This window comes from Carex rostrata, chromosome 21 (genome assembly GCF_964058835.1).
Source record: "Carex rostrata chromosome 21, lpCarRost1.2, whole genome shotgun sequence".
NCBI classification, from domain to species: Eukaryota; Viridiplantae; Streptophyta; class Magnoliopsida; order Poales; family Cyperaceae; genus Carex; species Carex rostrata.
Window position 1 is genome coordinate 2,650,177 of NC_135938.1, and position 20,517 is coordinate 2,670,693.

Genomic DNA, 20,517 nt, shown 5'->3' on the forward strand with positions numbered 1-20,517 from the left:
ATGACAGAGAAGCAATCAGCATGAGAATACAACACCTTGAGCAAATAAATAATAATATCATCAAGAAGCTTATCAGAATTTGTAGTGCATCCCCACTTTGACAATTTTGCACTTGTATTCTTTGAACTCGGTAAAGGCATCTCACTTAAACTTTTTATCCTTTTACTTTGATCATATCATAATATATTTATTAATGAAGAAGATATAGGTCCAGTTGAATTACAGATTGGTACCCAGTAAATTTAAAGAAAAAATTGGTATGTTAAAATCTGGGGTATTGTCAGAAGAAATTTTATTAAGAATCACTGAAGATGTCCATAAAAATGACTCAAACTTCAAAATGCAATGACTGGTACAACGTCGAAATGACTAAAGATTGATAGGTCTGAATGCCGGGAACAGTCGCAGGAGCGTTGAAAATAAAAGAAAATAATTTCGTCGAACATCTTGTGAGTATACACTAATTCCCAACCAAATTGGGAAAAATGAAATGCAAAGAAAATAAAAGAGAGACGCAAGTTTTTACGTGGAAACCCTTGCGGGAGAAAACCACGGGAACACGACACAAAATCACTATATCAATGAGTCTTTACAATACAAGAAGATAATTAAGCCAATAACACTCTCACACACTCACTTACAATATCATACACTAATTTGAAATAAGAGAACAAACCCTTCAAAAGGCTTGGAGAAGAGACTTCTTCTTATAGAGTGTTATTTCAAAGGTTTGCTCAAGGCAAATCTAATTTCCACATGCCATGACTTGACTCTTGATTAATTGAATTTGAATTCACACTACAGTTTTTTAACATAAACATCACTTGTCACAAGTTTTGCTGAGATGTATAGGTTCCAATAAGTTGAAAAAATAATGAGGATTCTTCAACAAGTGCAGTCTGTCAAATTGAAAAGAAAAAAAAAAAAAAAAAAAAAAAAAAAAAAAAAAAAAAAACATTCAGAACATAAAAGCATTAAAAGAAATGAGCAAAACTTGGGTATGGTAAAATCTGGTACATGTGAGCAAAACTAGGGTATGCAAAATGCTTTAGGATTTATTGTTGTTCTATTCGCCAAAAAAAAAAAAAAAAACCAAAATGTCCATAATTATTATACCAGCGTATGGTAACCGGATCAAAATGCTTTAAAATGCTTGTACACCCACATGTACCAGATAACTCAAAAATTACTGATTACCGGAAAAAAAGACTGCATCAAAAGCACTTAATCTAATGAAAACCGGCTATTGAACAAACCCATTGTACAAACTTATGTCATTTTTTTTTTAATCTTGGTAGGAGCTACCAAAAACTTATGTCAGTTGGAGTACTGATCCTTGAACTTGAATTAAACCTGAGGCCCTCCCCACTCCTGAAAATTTTCTCATTGGTCCATTGAAATTGCAACTAAATTTTCTTTTTGCAAGACAACTTAAATTCTACCAAATTTTCAATAACATTCATCTTATCTAAGCTTGGGACTGGCTACATCATTTAGATATAGGCGGAGTTAAAAGTTTGAAATGCTAGTATCTCTGAAATTTAATTTAAAAAGAAATGTGAAAGAAATTATTAAATTGGGAACAAGGAGAGAAATATATACCTTCATGAATAAACCACAGTGGCAGTTATTTGTATCTCGTCCATGGTATTTAGATAATTACATTTTTTCCTTGTGTTTAAGCAGTGGAGCATGCATAATTTCATCCTCCACTCCTCTGGACTTTCACAGTACCTATGCTACAGCAATATGACACTTGTCAGTGGGGCGATGTTTGTGTATGCAATACTGACGGTTGCAAATGAACCTAATCAATTGTGAGAGCCATTGAGAGAATTCAGAAATTGGAAAATCATAGAGCACAAAGCAAGCAAAATTAAATCAGGAAAAAAATCACAATGATACTTACCTTCTCAAGAATTATTAGGGAGTCAGTCCCAGTTTGCAATGCCCTTATGAATCAGTGAAATAGGCAACTCTGGGATTTCTTTCAGCAAAGTAGCTTTGAGAATGTAAAGGGATTTAAGGGCAGTGAGCATCACCATTGTACTAGGCAATGACCGCAGAGAGCTTGCATCCTCGATGCCCAAAAACTGGAGGGTACTACTGTTTTGTAACAGCCATTGCTCGGGCAGGGCCTCCATCCCTGAACACTTCATAACTTCCAGAGAACGAACAAATCTTAGGCTTCTACATGGTTCAATAAGAAGGAGACGGAGGTCATCAATGTCCAGATCAGTGATCTTTAAAGAGAACAAGTTGTTTCCTGGGTTGACAGTATGTGCTTGTTGCATAGATGAAAGTTCAATGAGCTTGTCGCAACCATAGATGGTCAGTCTTGTTAGCTTTGTAAATGCATTTTCGGAGAATGGGATAGAAGTAATATTTGCACTGTTTCTAATACCAAGAGTGGTAAGTGTAGAGACCTGTGATGCTGACTCTAGCAATGACACATCAAGTTCACCACAGTTTCCCATTTTAAGAGTTTCTAGTTTGACAGGTAGGAGGATGGTCTGGTTATCAACTGTTACCATATTTTGGATTCCCTTTATACATAAGAGTTTTAATGACACAAAGTTCCCAAATGCACCAGTTGGTAGTTGAACCAAATTCTCACAGTCTTCAATGGTTAGTTCCTCAATGGCTTGTAAATCTAGGTTTTGTTGCTGCATAAATCCATTCAATGCTATTAATTTGGGACATTTGGTAATCCTTACTACTCTAACTGATGATTTCATACATGATGGTGGTAGAGATGTAATGCTTGAACCATGGTGCATATCTGGAAGGGAATTAAGTCCCACGTTATACACTTCAAATGCCAAAAGAGAAAAAGGAATGTCAGGCAGTTTGGTCAGGTTTGGACAATCTTTGATTTCAAGTTCAATTAGATTTGGAAACCCATAAGAACTGTGTGCTCCTGTCCAGCATTTCCATTTTGGCATGTTGTTGCAAACTAGTCGTTCCAAAGAAGGAAAAGCACAATCACTTGCGCTATCGCATGAATAGTCCATTTCTTTCACATCATCCAAACTGTAAAGAGAAAGTTCTTTCAAATATGGCATTTGCCCAAGAGAAGGTAGTGATTCCCAAAGAGGACACTCTTGAAGTGTGAGGGATAATAGGTATAGATGAGATGAGCCCCTCATCCAAATTGGAGATTTGTGGCCTGAATAACCCGTAATGGTCAATTTCTTGAGACTTGGATGGGGTCGGAGGTTATCAATGACTTGCTCATGGTTATTTTCAGAATTGATCACTTTAGTCCAACTCAGGGATAGTGAAATGAGATTTTCCTTTTTGGATAGGTTGGCATTCATAGCTTCAACTGGGTTCCCAACATTCTCAAGATACCAAATAGAAAGGCTTCGAAGATTGTTTAGCATTTGTAGTTCATCTATTTGGGGACCACTATCTCGTCCAACAAAAAAATCTAACTCTTGTAGGGAGGTCAACTTGTGTAATCCGTTAAATGTTCGCATCACCGGGTTGGGAATCTTCATATAGCATAAGCTAACAAGGTTGGTCAATCCAGTTGTTTCAACACCACCCTCATAAATCATATATTCATCCCAACTGGGCATTTCTAGCACTTGTAGATGGTAAAGCTTATAAATTGAATTAGGAAGCAACCATTTATTTGATTGACCCATCCATCGGTCGACCTTTAAAAAGCGAAGATGCAACAAGCTACCAATCTCCTCCGGTAGTTCACATCTACCTTCTCCTTCTATGACCAATAAACGCAGAGTTTCCTTAAGTGAACCCTTTGGGGGAACAAATCGACCTCGATTGATGTGATCTTCAGACCAGTTTATTATCAAGGTGCGTAAATTCTTAAGATTGCATACCCTTTCAAGTTCACTTTCATGAATAGAGACATGTAGAGTGCTAGGTATAATATCAGATTTTCCATTAATTTCTATTCTGCAACATTCCCCTTTGGAAACATTTTGGGCCAAATCATGTATCAAATCATGCATAACATATATATTGTTTCCCCAAGCTTGTTGCTGAAAAAAAGATTTTCTTAAGAGGTGATTGAAGTACTCTTCTCCAATATCTTCTGAACTTTCTCCTGCATGCAACTCTTTGTGTATGAATCCAGAGGTCATCCACATCTTGATCAACTCATTTTTGTTGAATTGATAATCTTGAGGAAATATGCAGCAAAATCTAAAGCATTCTTGCAAATGTGCTGGTAGATGGTAATAGCTCAATTTCAGCACATCTACAACATCCTTAGCTTGCTCTAAGTTGATCAGCGAATCGTGGTTCAAAATTTTATTCCAATAATGAACATTCATATTTGAATTCAACAAGCATCCAATCACCTTGGCAGCTAGCGGGCTACCCCAGAGCTTCTTTACAACATCTTTTCCAATATTTTGCAAATTTCTATATTTGTCAGGGTTATAACCATGAAATGCATACGTATTCAACAGCAGTAGCAACTGCTGTTCTTCCAAGCCCTCTAACACTTTACATTCTTGATCCACCTTTAGCACACGAGCAAGCATCTCTGCCACTGATTTCATTCTAGTGGTGAGTAAAATTTTGCTTCCTTGTTGACCAAATTTCAAGGGAATCAATTTCTCCCAATCAGAGATCTTGTCGTCATTCCACACATCATCTAGAATAAAAAGAATTTTCTTTGAAAATATCTTTTCCTTCAACTTTATCTGAAGCAAATCTAATGATTCATTATGATGACATTCTTCACCCAGTCCTTGGAGAATTTTTCTTATTATATCTTCAGCATTGAAGATTGTTGAAACACAAACCCAAATTGTTTGGTCAAAATGGTTCTCTTTTTTAATCTCCTCCGATATTAACTGTGCAAGAGTGGTTTTCCCTAATCCACCCAGCCCCACAATACAAAAGGCTGAGATATTCCCATGAGATGCTGGTTTCTTTAACCATTCAATTATCATGGCCTTCTCATTCTCACGGCCAAATACTTCGCTTTCGGTTAAAAAGGAAGTAGTTTCTCGACTAGAAGTGTTAACATGCTGATTATTTGGATTTGCATGACCATGAAAATCTAGTGCATTAGTAAATTGGAAGAAATTGCCAACACCTGCGGCAACCTGATCTAAATTTTCCACAACCCCTCTCAACCTCTTCAGTATATCTTTACTATTGGAAGAACCACTAATTTTTTTCTTGAGCGAGCAAATTTTTTTCTTCACTAATGGTAGAACTGTGGAAGAGGAAGATCCACAAACCTGATCTTGATTGTTCACCTTGTTCTCCAGCTCCCGGTACTTGATATCGTCAAGCACATCTTCAGCTGCAAAGAATGCTTCTCTAAATTGCACCAACCATTTATCCACCCCTGAATTCGGGTATTTGAATTTTAGCACCTCGGCAACACCCATGACAGCTGCTATCTGAGGAAGAGCTGTTTCCAGTCTACGTAGCTGGGCCTTGAATTCAGTATCGGCTGGCAACTTGCCCAAGTACGAGTAAGCCGTGTCGACGAGTTTTGTAATAATAGCAGATCCGGCCCATTGAGCAACGGTTGAAAGAGCTAATTCCATGGAGATTTTCTTCTTCTAACTTACTATCTCACTGTTTTTTTTTTCTTTGTTTTTTCTAGGTAGAAGGGTTGTTGTGTACAGAACCAGAAAAAAATACACTAACAATTTGTAGTGGGTAAAAGAAAGAAAGATGAATTGAGAGATTGAGATTTTAAGAGGAAAAAGATCTACTATTTAACAAAGGAACTCAAATAATTACCAAACTAAAGATCGACAAACAGAGCGAAGACAGTATAGATAACAAAAGAGATGAAGTTTCTGGTTTTTTTTTTTTTTTCCTTTTTTTGTTTTTTAAAACTAGCAACCGATGAATAAGAGAAAACACTAACAATTTGTAGTAAGATCGCTGAATTAAAGATGAATTGAGAAATTTAGATTCCAAGAGAACAAAGATCGGGTAACAAAGGAAGTAAATTACCAAATTACGGATTGTATGAGAGAGAGATTGAGATCTGAGAAATAGAGAGCGAAAGAGTAACAGGTAGCGAAAGAGTAAAGGTGGCGAAAGAGATAACTAAGCAATGGTTACGGTTTAAGCAAAGATCAGAACTTCTGTGGCATGCGGAAACCAATCATCATAGGTAGCTAACAATTAATAAGTGTGCAGTTGACAATTCAGAAAAAGTACAGCGTCAGTGACCCGTTACACTTTCGTCAAAAAATCATCAGGTCAAACAAATGGAATCTACAAGTCAGTGAGTGAGTCACGGATAACCAAATTGTGCTTTCGTGTATTAAAAAATATTTCGGGTATTTTGTCCCTATTCCCTTTTTGCCAACTCCTACGGAATCAAATTGGAGTGGTTTACAACTAAAGTACATTTTTTTTTATTATTTTTTTTTCCAGTTAGAATGGCTTATGCATATGATTAACGCAAATCCTCACTATTTATAAATATGTATTATTTTTAAGCAATGCATTTTCATGATACTTTTACAACCGTCCTATGACATGATAAGCCTCTATCGATATAATTTCTAGCAAATAATTTATAAGTTTTCCTTTTCCAAATTACAATTACGTAAACAAATTTGCATTTGTACAATTAAAATGACATGATAATAATTGTAGAGTACCGGATTATCCTAAAAAGGAACCGATAAAAATAAAATAAAGCAACTTGTAATAAATTATATCTTAGAAAAAGAAACATACCTACTCCACCATGTAAAGCAGCTTGTCACTTGGATTAATTTAATAAAGGGAGCATATAGCTATCCCCGTAACAATCCCTCATTTCATCCCCCAGTCAATAACTACTAACTACATAGGGGGACCACTTACTATTTGGGGACCACATAAAATTTGAAAGATTTTACAACTGGCACGCGCTAGTATTCATCTATAATGCATCAAGTATTCATTTATAACACATCAAGTATTCATACCTAATATATCAAGTATTTTAAAAAAAAAAACTGGACACGTTTTTAGAGGTGGGATTTTTTTTTCTTCGTTCAATCTAATCAATATTTCTGACGATCGGTGAGGAATTTTGCAAATCTAAAACCACGAATGTTTTTGACATAATTTTATCTTTAAAATGAGATCCATGATGATATACTTTCGAGTTGTCCGTTGTACAAGTATTCATCCTTATCGAGAAAATATTCATCCTCGTCGTGCAAGTGGAAATATAGAAACTGGACACATCACTCATCCATCTTTTACACGTTTTTAGAGGTGATTTTTTTTCTCCGTTCAATATAACCAATATTTCTGACAATCTATGAGGAATTTTGCAAATCTAAAACCACGAACGTTTTCTACACAATTTTATCTTTCAAATGAGATCCATGATGACATACTTTCGAGTTGTCCGTTGCACAAGTATTCATCTCTTATCGAGAAAGTATTAATCCTCATCGTGTAAGTGTAAATATAAAAACTGGACACATCACTCATCCATTTTTTACATGTTTTTAGAGGTGGGTTTTTTTTTCTCCGTTCAATCTAACCAATATTTCTGACGATCTGGAAAGAATTTTGCAAATCTAAAACCACGAACGTTTTCTACATAATTTTATCTTTCAAATGAGATCCATGATGACATACTTTCGAGTTGTCTATTGCACAAGTATTAATATCTTGTCACGCAAGTATGCATACATAAGATATTAAGTATTCATTTATACACATTGAAGTATTCATTCATATATCTCTCTTTTTTTTCAAAATTTGTTTTTATGTCATTTATTTAATACGCAGTGGCCTAATTCACCATTAATAAAGCTTTGTTCTTTGCAAAACTCGTTACTTCATGAGGAAGAAGAACATAAACATGAAAAAGATTAATTGCATATACATATACAAAATTATTTTGATACGATCGACAGTGACGGATCTGACCCGGTAGAGACGTGCTCTAGTATTCATTCAAACACATTGAAGTATTCATTCATACACATTGAAGTATTCATTCATACACATTGAAGTATTCATTCCTGGCAGAGGCGTGCTTGATTGGGATGGAGTGATGGATGATCTCCGGCAGAACGTTCGCTAGAGCAGGAGCAGTAGGCATAGAGGGAAAAAACCGAGGCGAAAGTGTAAGAGGGAGGGAGCTTATTGTATTTATCATTTTGAGGCGGGGAGAGGGAGGGGAGCTTATCAATGGAAAAACGGAGGTGGGGGAGGGGTGGGATGCGGAGGTGGGAGAGGGAGGTAAAGGCGGAGGTGAGGTGAGGTGAAGGTGAGAGAGGGAGGTGGGAGGCGGAGGTGGGAGAGGGAGGCGGAGGCGGAGGTGGGAGAAGAAGATGGAGGTGAAAGAGAAAAATAGAGGTGGAAGAGAAAGGGAGAAAGAGGAAAGAAATAAAGGTTGTTAGAAATAGTAGTTATAGTTATAGTTAAAATAGAAAATTAGTTGGGGGATGAAATGGGGGATGGATAGATGGGTGATATTATAATTACTCTTTAATAAAAGGGACTAGCACTTTTTTTTTGGTAATATATTACAACTTATATAATCATATTTTAATAGTCATTGTTTCTAATTTTTACTCTATTTCATGATTTAGGCTTCCAAAGGGAAGTTGAAGGAGGATGAGGTCAGCAAGTACTTCCAGTAGCTGATAAATGCTGTGGATTACTGCCATAGCAGAGGCATTTATCATAGAGATTGAATGATATAAGTAAATCAAATACTTAGTTCTTATGAATATGAGCACTATGATTTCCTTCTTTTGTTTTAGTATTTAGGTGGATTCCTTGTGTATGTGTGTGTGTGTGTGTTTTTTTTTTTTAATTCTATAGCCTGAAAATCTTCTGTTGGATTCTAAGGGGTGTTTTCGAGCATGGGCGGACCCAGGATTTTTGTCAGGAGGGTCAGGGGGTATCGAATCGGGTTTAAATAACTTATCGGATTTAAATCTATTCATTAATTGGATACTCGATAAAAAAAATGTTGACTTATATTTTTGAATGCTTTGACTTATAATTTCTGATGTTTTAACTTATAATTCTAATTACCAATCATAATTCAAGAAATTTATTTTGATTTTAACACTAAATAACCTAAATTACAAATCAAACCGGTTGAGATTTAATCTCAAATACTTTACGATAATCCTCTGCAATACCTGAGAGGATACGGATTTGTATTGGAGGATGTGATTTCCAACGCGAGTGACCGTAGAGAGGTGTCTGCTACCACTCTTCTCATGGGCTCTATTGAAAAAAAAAATTAAAAAATTAAAAGACTGTAACTTGTGGGTTCCCTTCTACCGAAATTTTTATTAATAGGAAATATAATAAAAAAATATCGAGATTAGAGAACGCTTTTGATTTTTTTTTAGATATAGAGAAAACATTTTTATCTATCACGGCCTCTGGCCGTTATGGTTTATCACGGCCAGAGTTAATGCCTAATTAACCATCCTAACTACATTAACCATTCTAACTGAACCAGACAAAAAAAAAACCTTGTCCGTGATGGATAGAAACGGCCAGCGCGGAAAAAAATGGCCAAAATGCTGTCCGTGATAGCTAGTAACGGCCAGCGAAAAAAAAAAATATCGGGCCGTGATAGCCCATCACAGCCAGACCCTTACACGGTCCCCTTCCCTTCTCTCGCTCTCTCGCTATCTCCCTTTCATTTTCGCTTTCTGTCTCTGTCTCCGCCAACCGCACCAAAAAAGAAAAAGAAAAATCTGTGGTCCTAGCCGAGAAGAGAACTCAACCACGTGCATAGGACGTCATAGAAAGCAATGGCCAAGTCTCATCTGCCTCCATTTTGCCCTCTCCCTTTCTTAAGTGAGTTTTTTTTTCTTCTACTAAAATTAGTAATTTCTCAATAATTTATTAATTTGATTTGTTGTGAAGACCATTATTAAGTTTAATTAGGTGAAATTGCAACCAATTAGTAATTTTTGAAAAATATTGTTAAATTTAATTAGGTTTAATAATTTATTAATTTGATTGTAGAAATTAGTAATTTCTCAAATAGATTTAATTTTGTAATTAAGCATCAATTTTGTATTCAAGTTTAATTTCATAAATTAGCACACACTATTTAGGTTTAATTTTTTAATTAGTATCCGATTAAGTTTAATTTTACAAATTAGTTTTAATTTTGTCAAATTGTACCAAACCTGCATTAATTTTATGTTTTAATTTTATTCAATTAGTTTTAGGTTTATATTTTAGGTTTGATTAAAATTTAACAAATATTATGTAGAAAATTCATCATATTATGTACCTCAAAAATGTACGGTTGAATCTAAATTATTTAAAATGTTATTCATGCAGGATGGCAGAAAATTTTAGCAATCTGTTATGAATGCCGCATGCACAACATAAAATATCGTTATTATTTGATCCTGTAAGTTACTCAATGAATCATGTAAAATCCAAATTTCACATAATTTTTGCTATGAGATATAAATGTTTGAATTACGATAATGTTTTTAACCAAATTGTATAACAATGACAGACTTATCACGGGTTAGATGTTCGACACCAACGGCCAGACTTTTTGTTTTTTGTTCCCCACCTCTGGCCGTTGCTGTCTATCGCGGACAGGGGTTTGTTTTATTTTTTTTCCGCCTGGCCATTGCTGTCTATCGCGGACAACCTTTTTTTTCCTCTCTTTTTCGTTCTTGGCCGTTTCTATCGATCACGGACAGGTCAGGCCGTTGCAATCTATAACGGACAAGGTTTTCTCTGATTTTTCTCTCCGGTTTTTTTTTCTGGTTCAGTTAGAAGCTCAGAATGGTTGATTAAGCGCTAATTATGGCCGTGATAAACCATAATGGCCACAGGCCGTGATAGATAAAAACGTTTTCCCTATATCCCAAAATAATCTAAAAGCGTTATCTAATCTCGATATTTTTTATTATATTTTCTATTAATAAAAATTTCGGTTCTCTCCTACATATGGGCAGTAATGGGCTGACAAGTGAAGTGACCTTTGGTAAGAATTGAATTACTTCTAAAAATTGAATCTGTATAATTTTATTCAATGCCTAAACGTATCATCTGTATCTTTATAATGGCCTAGTTCAGGATCAAAATGAATATGTATAATTTTATGCTACCTTTCAGTTAGCAAAACTTCGTATTTTTCTGATCTCCATGATAAGAATTGTTTAGGCATTGTGCACTTTGTATTAGGAGCAGTGAATATAAAGAATGCTCCTTTTCCACTTTCATATAGGCCTGCTAATGGACGGGTTTCAGTCCATAACCGGCTCGTATCAAAATTTAAATGATAAATGTCCAATCCATAACCAGTTCGAATTTGAGGAGTTGCTGCTCATGTCCAGTCCTAATTAAATAAATATCACAAAAGAAAGCGACCAGTTAAAAAAACAACCAAACCAATTCATTCAAATACTAATATCACAACAGAAACTTAAATGAGAAAAAAAAATTAAAAACTTGATGTCCAAATATCACAACAGAAACTTAATGACCAGTTAAAAAACTAAAATTCAAAGCTTGTTAAAAATTTACTGCCACCCAATATTAACTCTAATTAAAACTAGTCTTTAACGCAACATGGAACCCAAAAAACCTAACACGGCTCCGATTCTTCATCCAGCTCCTGCTCAAAATATTGCAAAGATCAGAATATTTGAACCTGCCAAAAACAAAATAGACTTCAGAATGTTATATACAATGAGCAAAGCAGAGTTACCTGCTTCACTCGATTGTATCTAATTGATTGCTGGATCAAAAGCAAGCCAATTCAGCTATTCAATTATACATAATTAAGCAAATATATAGTTATATTATGATTCACAATAGTTTGTCCAGATTTTTAATGCAATTATACAAGTCATACAAAACTTATATAATAAGGCTACTGTAATTAAGCAAGCCGCCAAGTCATACAAAAATCCATTACCAGAGTCCATCAGAAGCAGGGTCGGTTCAGTTATACATAATTAATTAAGCCAAAATGAAAAGGTATTAACTAACTCAAAGATACAAGGGCAGAAAACCCATTTCACTTAAACTAGTAACTGAGTTATTAAAACCAGTTATTTCATATTTCCTATGCGCAAAGCATTGACAAAATTACCCTATGTTGTTGTTGTCATGCAATAATTAACGGATAGAACAATTGATAGTTACAGCAAAGTCAGATTTTGAGTTCAGAAATTTTAAACTTATTCCATATATAAAAGCACTAATAATCAAATAAGTTACTGCTAAGTCCATTGATTTTCCACCAATATATGCCAGTAATCATACCCAATTAATTTCGACTGGCACCAGTATGTTGATCATCGTTCCAAATGTGCAAAGTTAACTGAATTTTTTGAATACCAAAGAAAAATAAAAATTCAAGCTCAAATACAAAAGCCCAATCAAGAGGTGCAGAAATAACAAGCTTTTATACAGCACGAGCTGACAAAAACAACTAAATTGAAAAATACCCACAAATTGAAATGCACATATGCTGGTACTGAAAATGCACATGTATTGGTACTCAAAATGCACGTGCTCTGCACTGGATTTGATCTCATGGTGCTACAGACATGAAATTAGATGAAATTTGACAGTGACTATTACATCAGTACTGGTATATGCATAAACAGGTTCACCAAATGCAATCCCGAGTTCCTATACATATTTGAGTGGATACTTCTAACTAATATACAGATTTGAGGGGTAGTTTTGACCATCCTGACATCCTATTTTGTTATTTTTACCCAGACCAGCTCACTGATCCAAATTTGATGTTCTTGGTGTCAAGAATTCCAGGAAAAGATGTTCTTCACCCCTAATTAATTTCACATTTTCTAAGTTTTCAATGCAAAAGAACATGAGAACAAAGTGCAAATAATACAGGTGGGCCTGGACTAGATAAGTGGGAATTTCAGTGTTCTTAATTGTGACCTTTAAATATCAGATTTATGCCATTAAATTATACAGACTGAAATAAAAAAATAAAAAAATAACTTAGAATTCATCAAAACCCAAAAAAAACTAAAACAAGGAAAAAACGCATGTCGACAGCTTATATATATATGGTTAACAACTGCAATTAATTGATAGGTTTTAAGTGTTACTTCACCATTAGAAAATGAAAGCTAAATGATACTTCCCAATGGAAAGGCTCACATAATTGAACCCATATTGTATTGTTTCTTTGGGACATTTAATCAAGCAACTTATGTGCACAGTTAGAGGACTCCTAAATTGTACAAGTGCAGAACCAAATGCAGGACCCAGAACTTGAGAAAAAGTCACCAAAATCTATCAAAATCTCTAATGCACTAAAAACTAAGGCACCAATGCACTAGAAACTAGAAATTCAAATACCCATCAAGGATTTTATCGGCAAACCAAAACTTTGTACCTTGAGGCGAAGAGGCGGCATAGAGGCAAGAAACACAAAGGAGAGGCGGGACGGAGGTGCGGAAGTGAGACTGGATGGAGGTGCGGCAGTGAGACAGAGGAGAGGGGGCGGCGGTGGCGGCGCGTGAGAGAGAGAGTGGGGCGGACTGTTCATGTCCAAAATTATTTAATAACAGGAACAAGAAGAAAGTGGCACCTCAAGTGTTCACACTATAAAGAGAGTAGATAAGTACAGGACACAGGCTCTCAAGTTGCATGCACAACTGTTGTTAGATGATTTTTCTCGCTGACTACATTACAGAAATGCATTATTTCCACAAAAAAAAAAAAAGGAATACAGGAACACAGCTAGTTGAAGAATGAAACATGAGCATGCACCATGAGTTCGTATTTGGACACAACATATGACCGATGATAAACTGCGAGAAAAGATTACCATAATTAGAAAACAATTATGCTCATAGTTAGTCAAGCTAGAAAAATATTGACAGGTGGAGAGAAACCTACGAGCTATCTTAGTTGGGGAGTGTCTCCAATGTGCAAGTAATTAATGTTCTCTACATTCCGCCGATCTGGCCCACCAATTTCACACCTTCTCTCCAGGTCCGGGCATTCGCTTATGGATAGGAAATGGAGAGACGAAGGCATCGTCGGTACAGATGAAAGCATAGGTACATCTTGGATTTCCAATGTATGAAGATGACGCAAAAGATTCAATCCATTTGGAAGTGATTTCAGGGACTTGAGACCTTTCAGATGGAGCTCCTCGATTTGGCATGGCAAACCCTGGTCACTGCTTGCAATTGATACAAGCTCATTACAACCATCAATCTTCAACTTTGTCAGACCACTCAGACGACTTAGATTTGCACCAGTGATGTACCTTAGATTTGGTACTTTAATTAAAGATAAAGAGGTGAGAGAGTTTATAGTTTGAATCCACCCAATTATTTTCCAGTCAACTCCTTCCACAATAATATTTGTTAGAGAAGGAACTGTTGAAGGAAGCGGCAACAGATTCTGGCAATTCCTTATTTCAAACCTGCTAAGGCTTAAAGGCAGGTATGGAATTTGTGCCAAGTTTGGGCAGTTGGATATGTATAAATCACAAAGGTTGGTTAAGGAACCATTGCTAAACCATTTTTCAAGCTTAGGCATGTCTGACAAGTGCAACAGCTTCAGTGATTGAAACCCACCCGAATCGGCACTCTCACCGACCAGCTCATCAAGGTCTTCAACCATGTCAAGCCCCATTAAATATAAATTTTTAATCTGTGGCAATTTTGCGACTTGAGGGAGGTTGACACAAACCTTGCAGTTGGATAGTTTTAGTGTCTCCAGTTTTCTGAATGAAGATTCTGAAACCCAAGATGGAAATTTAGACCCATTATAGCCTTCAATCCATATCCTCTTAATTTCCCTAGAGGGTTCAAGTTGCCTTATCACTTCCTCATTGTCAGAATCAGAGCATTTTCCAGCACTCCACCTTAAAATTAAAAAGTCAAGGTGTTTCTTCTTGTTTAATCTTGCCTCTTTGGCATCATCACCATTTTCTACATTCTCTAGCTTAGATATGCAAAGCACTCCACGTAGATTTAATTTATTTAACTCATTTATACGACAACCATCTCCTTTGGAGACAACAAATCTGGATAAGGTTTGTAGAGAAGTTAACCTTCCCAAATGAGGTGGCATGGAATCAAAACCCTTTTCATCCCATTTTTCCCAATCCAAACTCAAACCAATGTGCCGCATATTAATCAAGCTGCTCATTCCTTTGGGAAGTTCTTTAAGGTTGTAACACTCATCAAGGTTGAGCGTTTGTAAATTTAACAGCTTGCATATCGAATCTGGTAATGTTTTGAATAGTGAGCCGCACAGGTTTAAGTATCTTAGGTGAATTAGATTACCGATAGATTCATGTAAATTGTCAAATTTACAGTTACTCAGGTCCAGAGAGCGCAAGAACTTCAGTTTTCTTGACAAATTTTGTTGTAGGTCGTTCAAACCATGGCCCTTGGCGTTAACTATCAGTGTGCGTAAATGTTTCCTATCATAAATACAATCCACTGATTTAAGATTCAAACCATCCCCACACAAAGAAGCATACCTCGCCATAGTTTCTTTGCCATGCTGGACACCACAGTGGTCCACCCTTGCACACTCATACACCGAGACAGACTGACCTAGATCATGTACAGCACCGGGCATTACGTACCTATTATGGCCACATGGTTGGAAGAAGGATCTCCACAGCAAATCAGTGAATTGCTTTCTACCGATATCTTCTAGTGTTTTGTTCTCACGATGCCGTTCAGATTTCACAAGCCCTTCTGATACCCACAATTTTACCAAATTATCCTTGTCAAACTCGTAATCTTTGGGAAAAATAGAGCAATATGTAAAGCATCGCTTTAAATGAAGAGGCAACAACTCATAGCTCGGCTTCAGGGTAGGTAAAATACTATCAACTACTGCATCTGGATCAGGCATATCTTGTAATAATCTATTCCACTCTTCTTCATCATTTATACCAAATAGGGTTCTGCCTAATAATTTGGCAGCTAATGGGGACCCATAGCATTTTGTTGCAATTTCTCTGCCAATGATTTCCAAATTTTCAGGCAAGGTAGAGATTTGAGCTTGATCTTTCAAGATCAGCCAAAGGGAATTAGAATCCAATCCAGTCAAGGGAACATGATCTAATGAACCCATGCATTGTTCGGTTTTTTGGTTTCGGGTTGTTACCAGAACTTTGCTTCCAGACTGGGCTGTGTTCAGAGGGGCCTGCACAGGTTCCCAAAAGAGCAGGTCCTCCGTGTACAAACCATCTAGTACCAGTAAAAACCTTTTGCCACTCAGTAACTGTTGGAGATGGCGTTGGAGCATATCTAAGGTTGACAGCTTGCAGTCGGTTTGCATTATGCCTTCAATGATCTTTCTTATGGTTTCAACTGGGTCCAGATTAGGAGATAGGCTTACCCATATTAGCGGCTTGAAGTGATCTGTAATTTCAGGATGGTTGAATGCTGAACGAGCAAGGGCGGTCTTTCCCATGCCGCCTTCTCCAATAATGGATAAGACTGGAGGGAAACGTGTGTTGTTCGTGTGTTGGAGCAACAAGTGACGCAGCCTCTCAAAATCCTCATGCCTCCCACGCAGCCTCCCATGCAGGTTATGGGCACCTGCTAGAAATTGTCCATTCGTTGTTTCAGCATTTCTATTTTTTTTTTTTTTTTTTTTTTTTGCCTATAAGTCAATTTTTACATAAAATTAATTCAACAACCTACCACATTAATTTTACTTTTGAGTCATGAGCTTCCAACAGTATATATATTTTGAACTAGGGCTGTCAAGCGCTGGAAGCATATATTAGGTAAGAACTGACCCAATTGTTACCCGACTGCAACATTTGCCATTAATTTGAGTTTTTTGTTTAAAAAAAAAAAGGTTAAAGTGTCTATTTATTACTCCAGCAGTCAAGCCTTTCTTTTCCAAAAGAAGAAAGAGAAACAGAAATTAACCACTGTGTCTGTAAAACGAACCAAATCTGATTTGGCAAAGGGGATCAACTAGGAGTGCAAACGGATCGGATACGGATCGGATAGTGGTAAAACCATATCCGTATCCATTTTTTTTTTCGGATACAGATACAGATCGGATATTAGATGGATACGGATATCCTCTTTTTATAATAGTAAATAACATAATTTTTTTCACAATATATGTTAAACTATATAGTATATATCTACTATTCGGATACGGATAATTAAAATTTAAAACCATATCCGTATCCATATCCGCACGGATATTCAGATATCGGATATCCGTATCAAATTTTCGGATACAGATTCAGATACGGTCGGATAATATCCGATCCGTTTGCACCCCTAGGATCAACCAAGCAACATTTTAATGGCACAGATTTGTGTCAAGCTTTGCAATCAGGTATCAACATAGACCAAATAAAATTTTATTTTTAGTTTAAAACACCAACCCAAGTTTAACCCAGTCTGAATGACAGATACATATAAATATATAGTAAGGCTACCATGCTTTGCAAATTAAAGTGGGCGTTTTAATTTGTGCTCATATCTATAGTTTCAAAGTTCAAATAGTCAATCCGAACTTCTCAACATGTTCTTCATATTGAAATGTGCTTGGAGACCAAATTTTATATTTTTTGGAAATTTTTTACTATTTTTTTAGAATTTTTCAAAATCAACGTCCACTTTAATTTGCAAAGCACGGTAACCTTACTCTATCTATCTATATATATATATATATATCATAAGAGACCAGTTTGAGTTTACATCTAGTATCATTACAAAAAATTTATTAGCATTCATCTTTTTGTTAGATAAACTTGTTTGTTAAAGGACAGGTACTAAAATTGGGCCAAAATAAGTTAAAATGCAAATATTGAGCCCATTTCGTCCAAGGACGTGAACCAACTTAGCACCAAAAATAATGTAAACATGCCAAATTTGGCAACAGGAAAAAGGAATAAAGATTAAAGAGAGTAAAATGACATTGTTTGTTATCAAAAGAAAAGAAGAAACAGCATTCACCTTCCACTGAGCCTGTTTGACGAGTATCAGATCTAGGTTGAGTGACAGCACGAGCCTGACGGCACTCGGGTAACATGTGCGCCTTCTTCTCCTTATTAATACAATCATACTTGTTGTTTATCTCAACAACTCGACTCATCACACACCAATAGTACCAAGCCGATGGTAAGAGGGCCCGGTGAGAAGCTTGCGTCGCAATCCAATCTCGTGCCTCAAACTCCTCTTTCAAATCTTCAATATTAAAGGCAATTGATCGGAGCTCGCTCAGCCAGAGGAGAACCGACCCGTCCTCAATCTGGCGTCTCTGCTCTGCGTCGTCAAGCAGGGTCCATATCCGAGTGGCTCGACTGTTGAGCTTGTCCAGCTCATCATTGGTTGATGCTTTGGTCGGGATATTGGCGATTAAGCTGGCAACATTACCCCCGAGTTGACTGGCTACCGCCTCAATGAATATCTTCAAAGTTCCTGTAAAAGTTGCCATTGTTGGTATTCTTTTTCTTTTTTCCTTGTTTCGTTTTTGATGGTGGCAATGGCTTTTTTTGCTAGGTTAAGGTAGAGATGGGAAGAGGGGAGAGTGAAGAAGGCAGAGGGAGACTATCCGTTGACTGACTTGTTCTCTCGCGGTCTGTATCCCAAGTTCCAGTGCAGTTTCATTTCGAGCTTGTCGGGATTGATCCTGAAGTAATAGCTACTAACAAGCAATCCACACCGCCCGATATGATCTCAACGGTATGTATCCCGATTAGTCAGTCTTCTCTTTCGTTCTATGTTGTAGATGATCCGATTTTAACTGCCAAGCCTTCTCTCCTCTCTCCGTCGGCAAAGAAAACGACAACAGCCTGACGGTACTCCATACCGGACAAGTTTTCTCTTCTGACAATGGATGGGCCTACACTTGTCAGCCGCTGACAAGCTTTCAAAAAAAGACAATGGATGGGCCTAGAACTACTCTTCGAACTAAGGCCGAGATATAGAAAATACTTGCTTATGGGCTTTTTTATGCCTAAAAATTGAAGGAGAACTTTTAGGCCTCGGTTTGATTCGATATCCGTTGAACTCATGGATTCTATAATAGATAGCCCAAAAACTATGTATTTGGGCTTGGGCCCAATTTAATCAAGAGGCATTAAGAATTTAGTGGGTTTGTTTACTTGAGCTAACAGACACGCCGGTTGTGATCGCTTCTATAAGTGGAATTATTAAAATTTAAAACAGTTTCGCCCCTTGGTTTAATAAAGAAGGAAATCATTATTTTTCTGACATGCATGTCACGGAGGCATGTTATATTCTGAACAGAATCTAAAAAGAACCATTTGTTCATTTTTTTTCTCATTTATTATTGAATATGTTATTTAGGTTTTCTTCAAAATATATATATATATATAAATCGTTACATTGAGGCCACTTCTCAAGTCTTTGGTGGCGTGAAGCCCATTTTGAAATGGATGTCTGCCCACGTTCAGGTGCAAAATGCACAATTTTTTATTATCTTTATATGTGTCATCTCGATATTTGCAACTTGGGAAATTTGGGAGTATAATAGGAAGATATTTTCCAACAACTTTGGATTTTTTGCCAGATTCATCACCAGTTGGTTACACAAATTGGTAAATAGTAGAAATTCTTACGTTACAATTTTTGTTTTTATTTTGTCAAACTGCTAATAAATTAACATATACCAAACATGTTTTTTTTAACACTCGGAACAAACGACTTGATTTTTTAATTTTTAAAGTACAAACAGTCGATCAAAACCGTTAGATGTTCAATCTATATTAAAATGTGCTTGGAGACCAAATTTTACATTTTTTTTTAAAAAAATTTACTATTTATTAAGATGGTTTGAAAATCATTTTTTTTTTTTTTACTATTTTACAACTACTTGGCAAATTATTTGATTTTCAGACATTTCTAGCAGATCCATTTAAAGTTGCATTTTCATTTTCTTTTCTTTTTTTGCACAAGGAGTTGTTGCTTTCCCGTATTGTCCAACTTGAACTAGTTGAGTAGTGTGCGGACCTAATATTTGCCAAGTAGAGCCCAAGAAAAATTATAACAAAAAAAATGAAATGAAATTTTTCGTAGGGGTAAAATGAAATAAAGTTTAAAAAAAAGGGCACACTAGAGAATGATATGTATTAAGTGCTTTTTAATTTTTTTTTTATCTAAAATGTACACTAAAATTCAGATTTTTATATTGTAAATGAAAACAATAATTATACATTTTATCTTCTTCTTTTATTGTTGCTCGGTTGCTCCAAATATTTAGATTATGAGGAGGGTTCAAATGCCTCCATTTTTAAAAACTTTAATAACTCAAAATTTAAATCTTAAAATTCAAAATAAAACCGTTGGATATGAACTATATCATTTTATCTATGCACGTGTAAAAAATTATGGCATTTCAAGTTTGTTTTGATTGTCATCTTGAGCTTGTAAAAATGTATACAAATGTGGATAATTTCTAGACGTTGATTTTTGAACTCATTGATTCATATAAAAGCAAAATCAAAATGTGATAATTTTTTATGGGTACATAGAGAAAATAACATAGATTACATCTAACGGTTTTATTTTGACGTTTAAGTTTTAAATT

At 35.9% G+C, this 20,517-nt stretch overlaps 2 protein-coding genes across 8 annotated transcripts; both read right to left on the minus strand.

Moving 5' to 3' along the window:
* Positions 1-570: 570 nt before the first annotated feature.
* Positions 571-6,000, minus strand: LOC144573529 (putative disease resistance protein RGA4). Of its 5 annotated transcripts, none has more exons than XR_013518016.1 (3): positions 1,910-6,000; positions 1,603-1,734; positions 571-899 (listed from the first exon to the last, which is right to left on the minus strand). XR_013518016.1 is itself a non-coding variant. In XM_078323312.1 (2 exons), the coding sequence occupies exon 1, from the start codon at positions 5,541-5,543 to the stop codon at positions 1,932-1,934; it is 3,612 nt and encodes a 1,203-aa protein (XP_078179438.1). In that variant the 5' UTR covers positions 5,544-6,000; the 3' UTR covers positions 908-1,734; positions 1,910-1,931. The 5 variants fall into 5 exon arrangements, 3 of the variants coding, with proteins under 3 accessions (XP_078179438.1, XP_078179440.1, XP_078179439.1); XR_013518017.1 differs by having other exon boundaries at positions 1,603-1,807; XM_078323312.1 differs by lacking the exon at positions 571-899 and having other exon boundaries at positions 908-1,734.
* Positions 6,001-11,350: 5,350 nt separating this feature from the next.
* LOC144573482 (putative disease resistance protein RGA4) lies at positions 11,351-18,489 on the minus strand. Of its 3 annotated transcripts, XM_078323264.1 has the most exons (5): positions 17,922-18,489; positions 13,858-16,538; positions 13,352-13,769; positions 12,241-12,298; positions 11,351-11,623 (listed from the first exon to the last, which is right to left on the minus strand). In XM_078323264.1, exons 1-2 carry the CDS (start codon positions 18,400-18,402, stop codon positions 13,861-13,863), a joined length of 3,159 nt encoding a protein of 1,052 aa, XP_078179390.1. In that variant the 5' UTR covers positions 18,403-18,489; the 3' UTR covers positions 11,351-11,623; positions 12,241-12,298; positions 13,352-13,769; positions 13,858-13,860. The 3 variants fall into 3 exon arrangements, with proteins under 3 accessions (XP_078179390.1, XP_078179391.1, XP_078179389.1); XM_078323265.1 differs by lacking the exon at positions 12,241-12,298 and having other exon boundaries at positions 11,352-11,623; positions 13,858-16,535; XM_078323263.1 differs by lacking the exon at positions 12,241-12,298 and having other exon boundaries at positions 11,352-11,623.
* Positions 18,490-20,517: the final 2,028 nt, after the last annotated feature.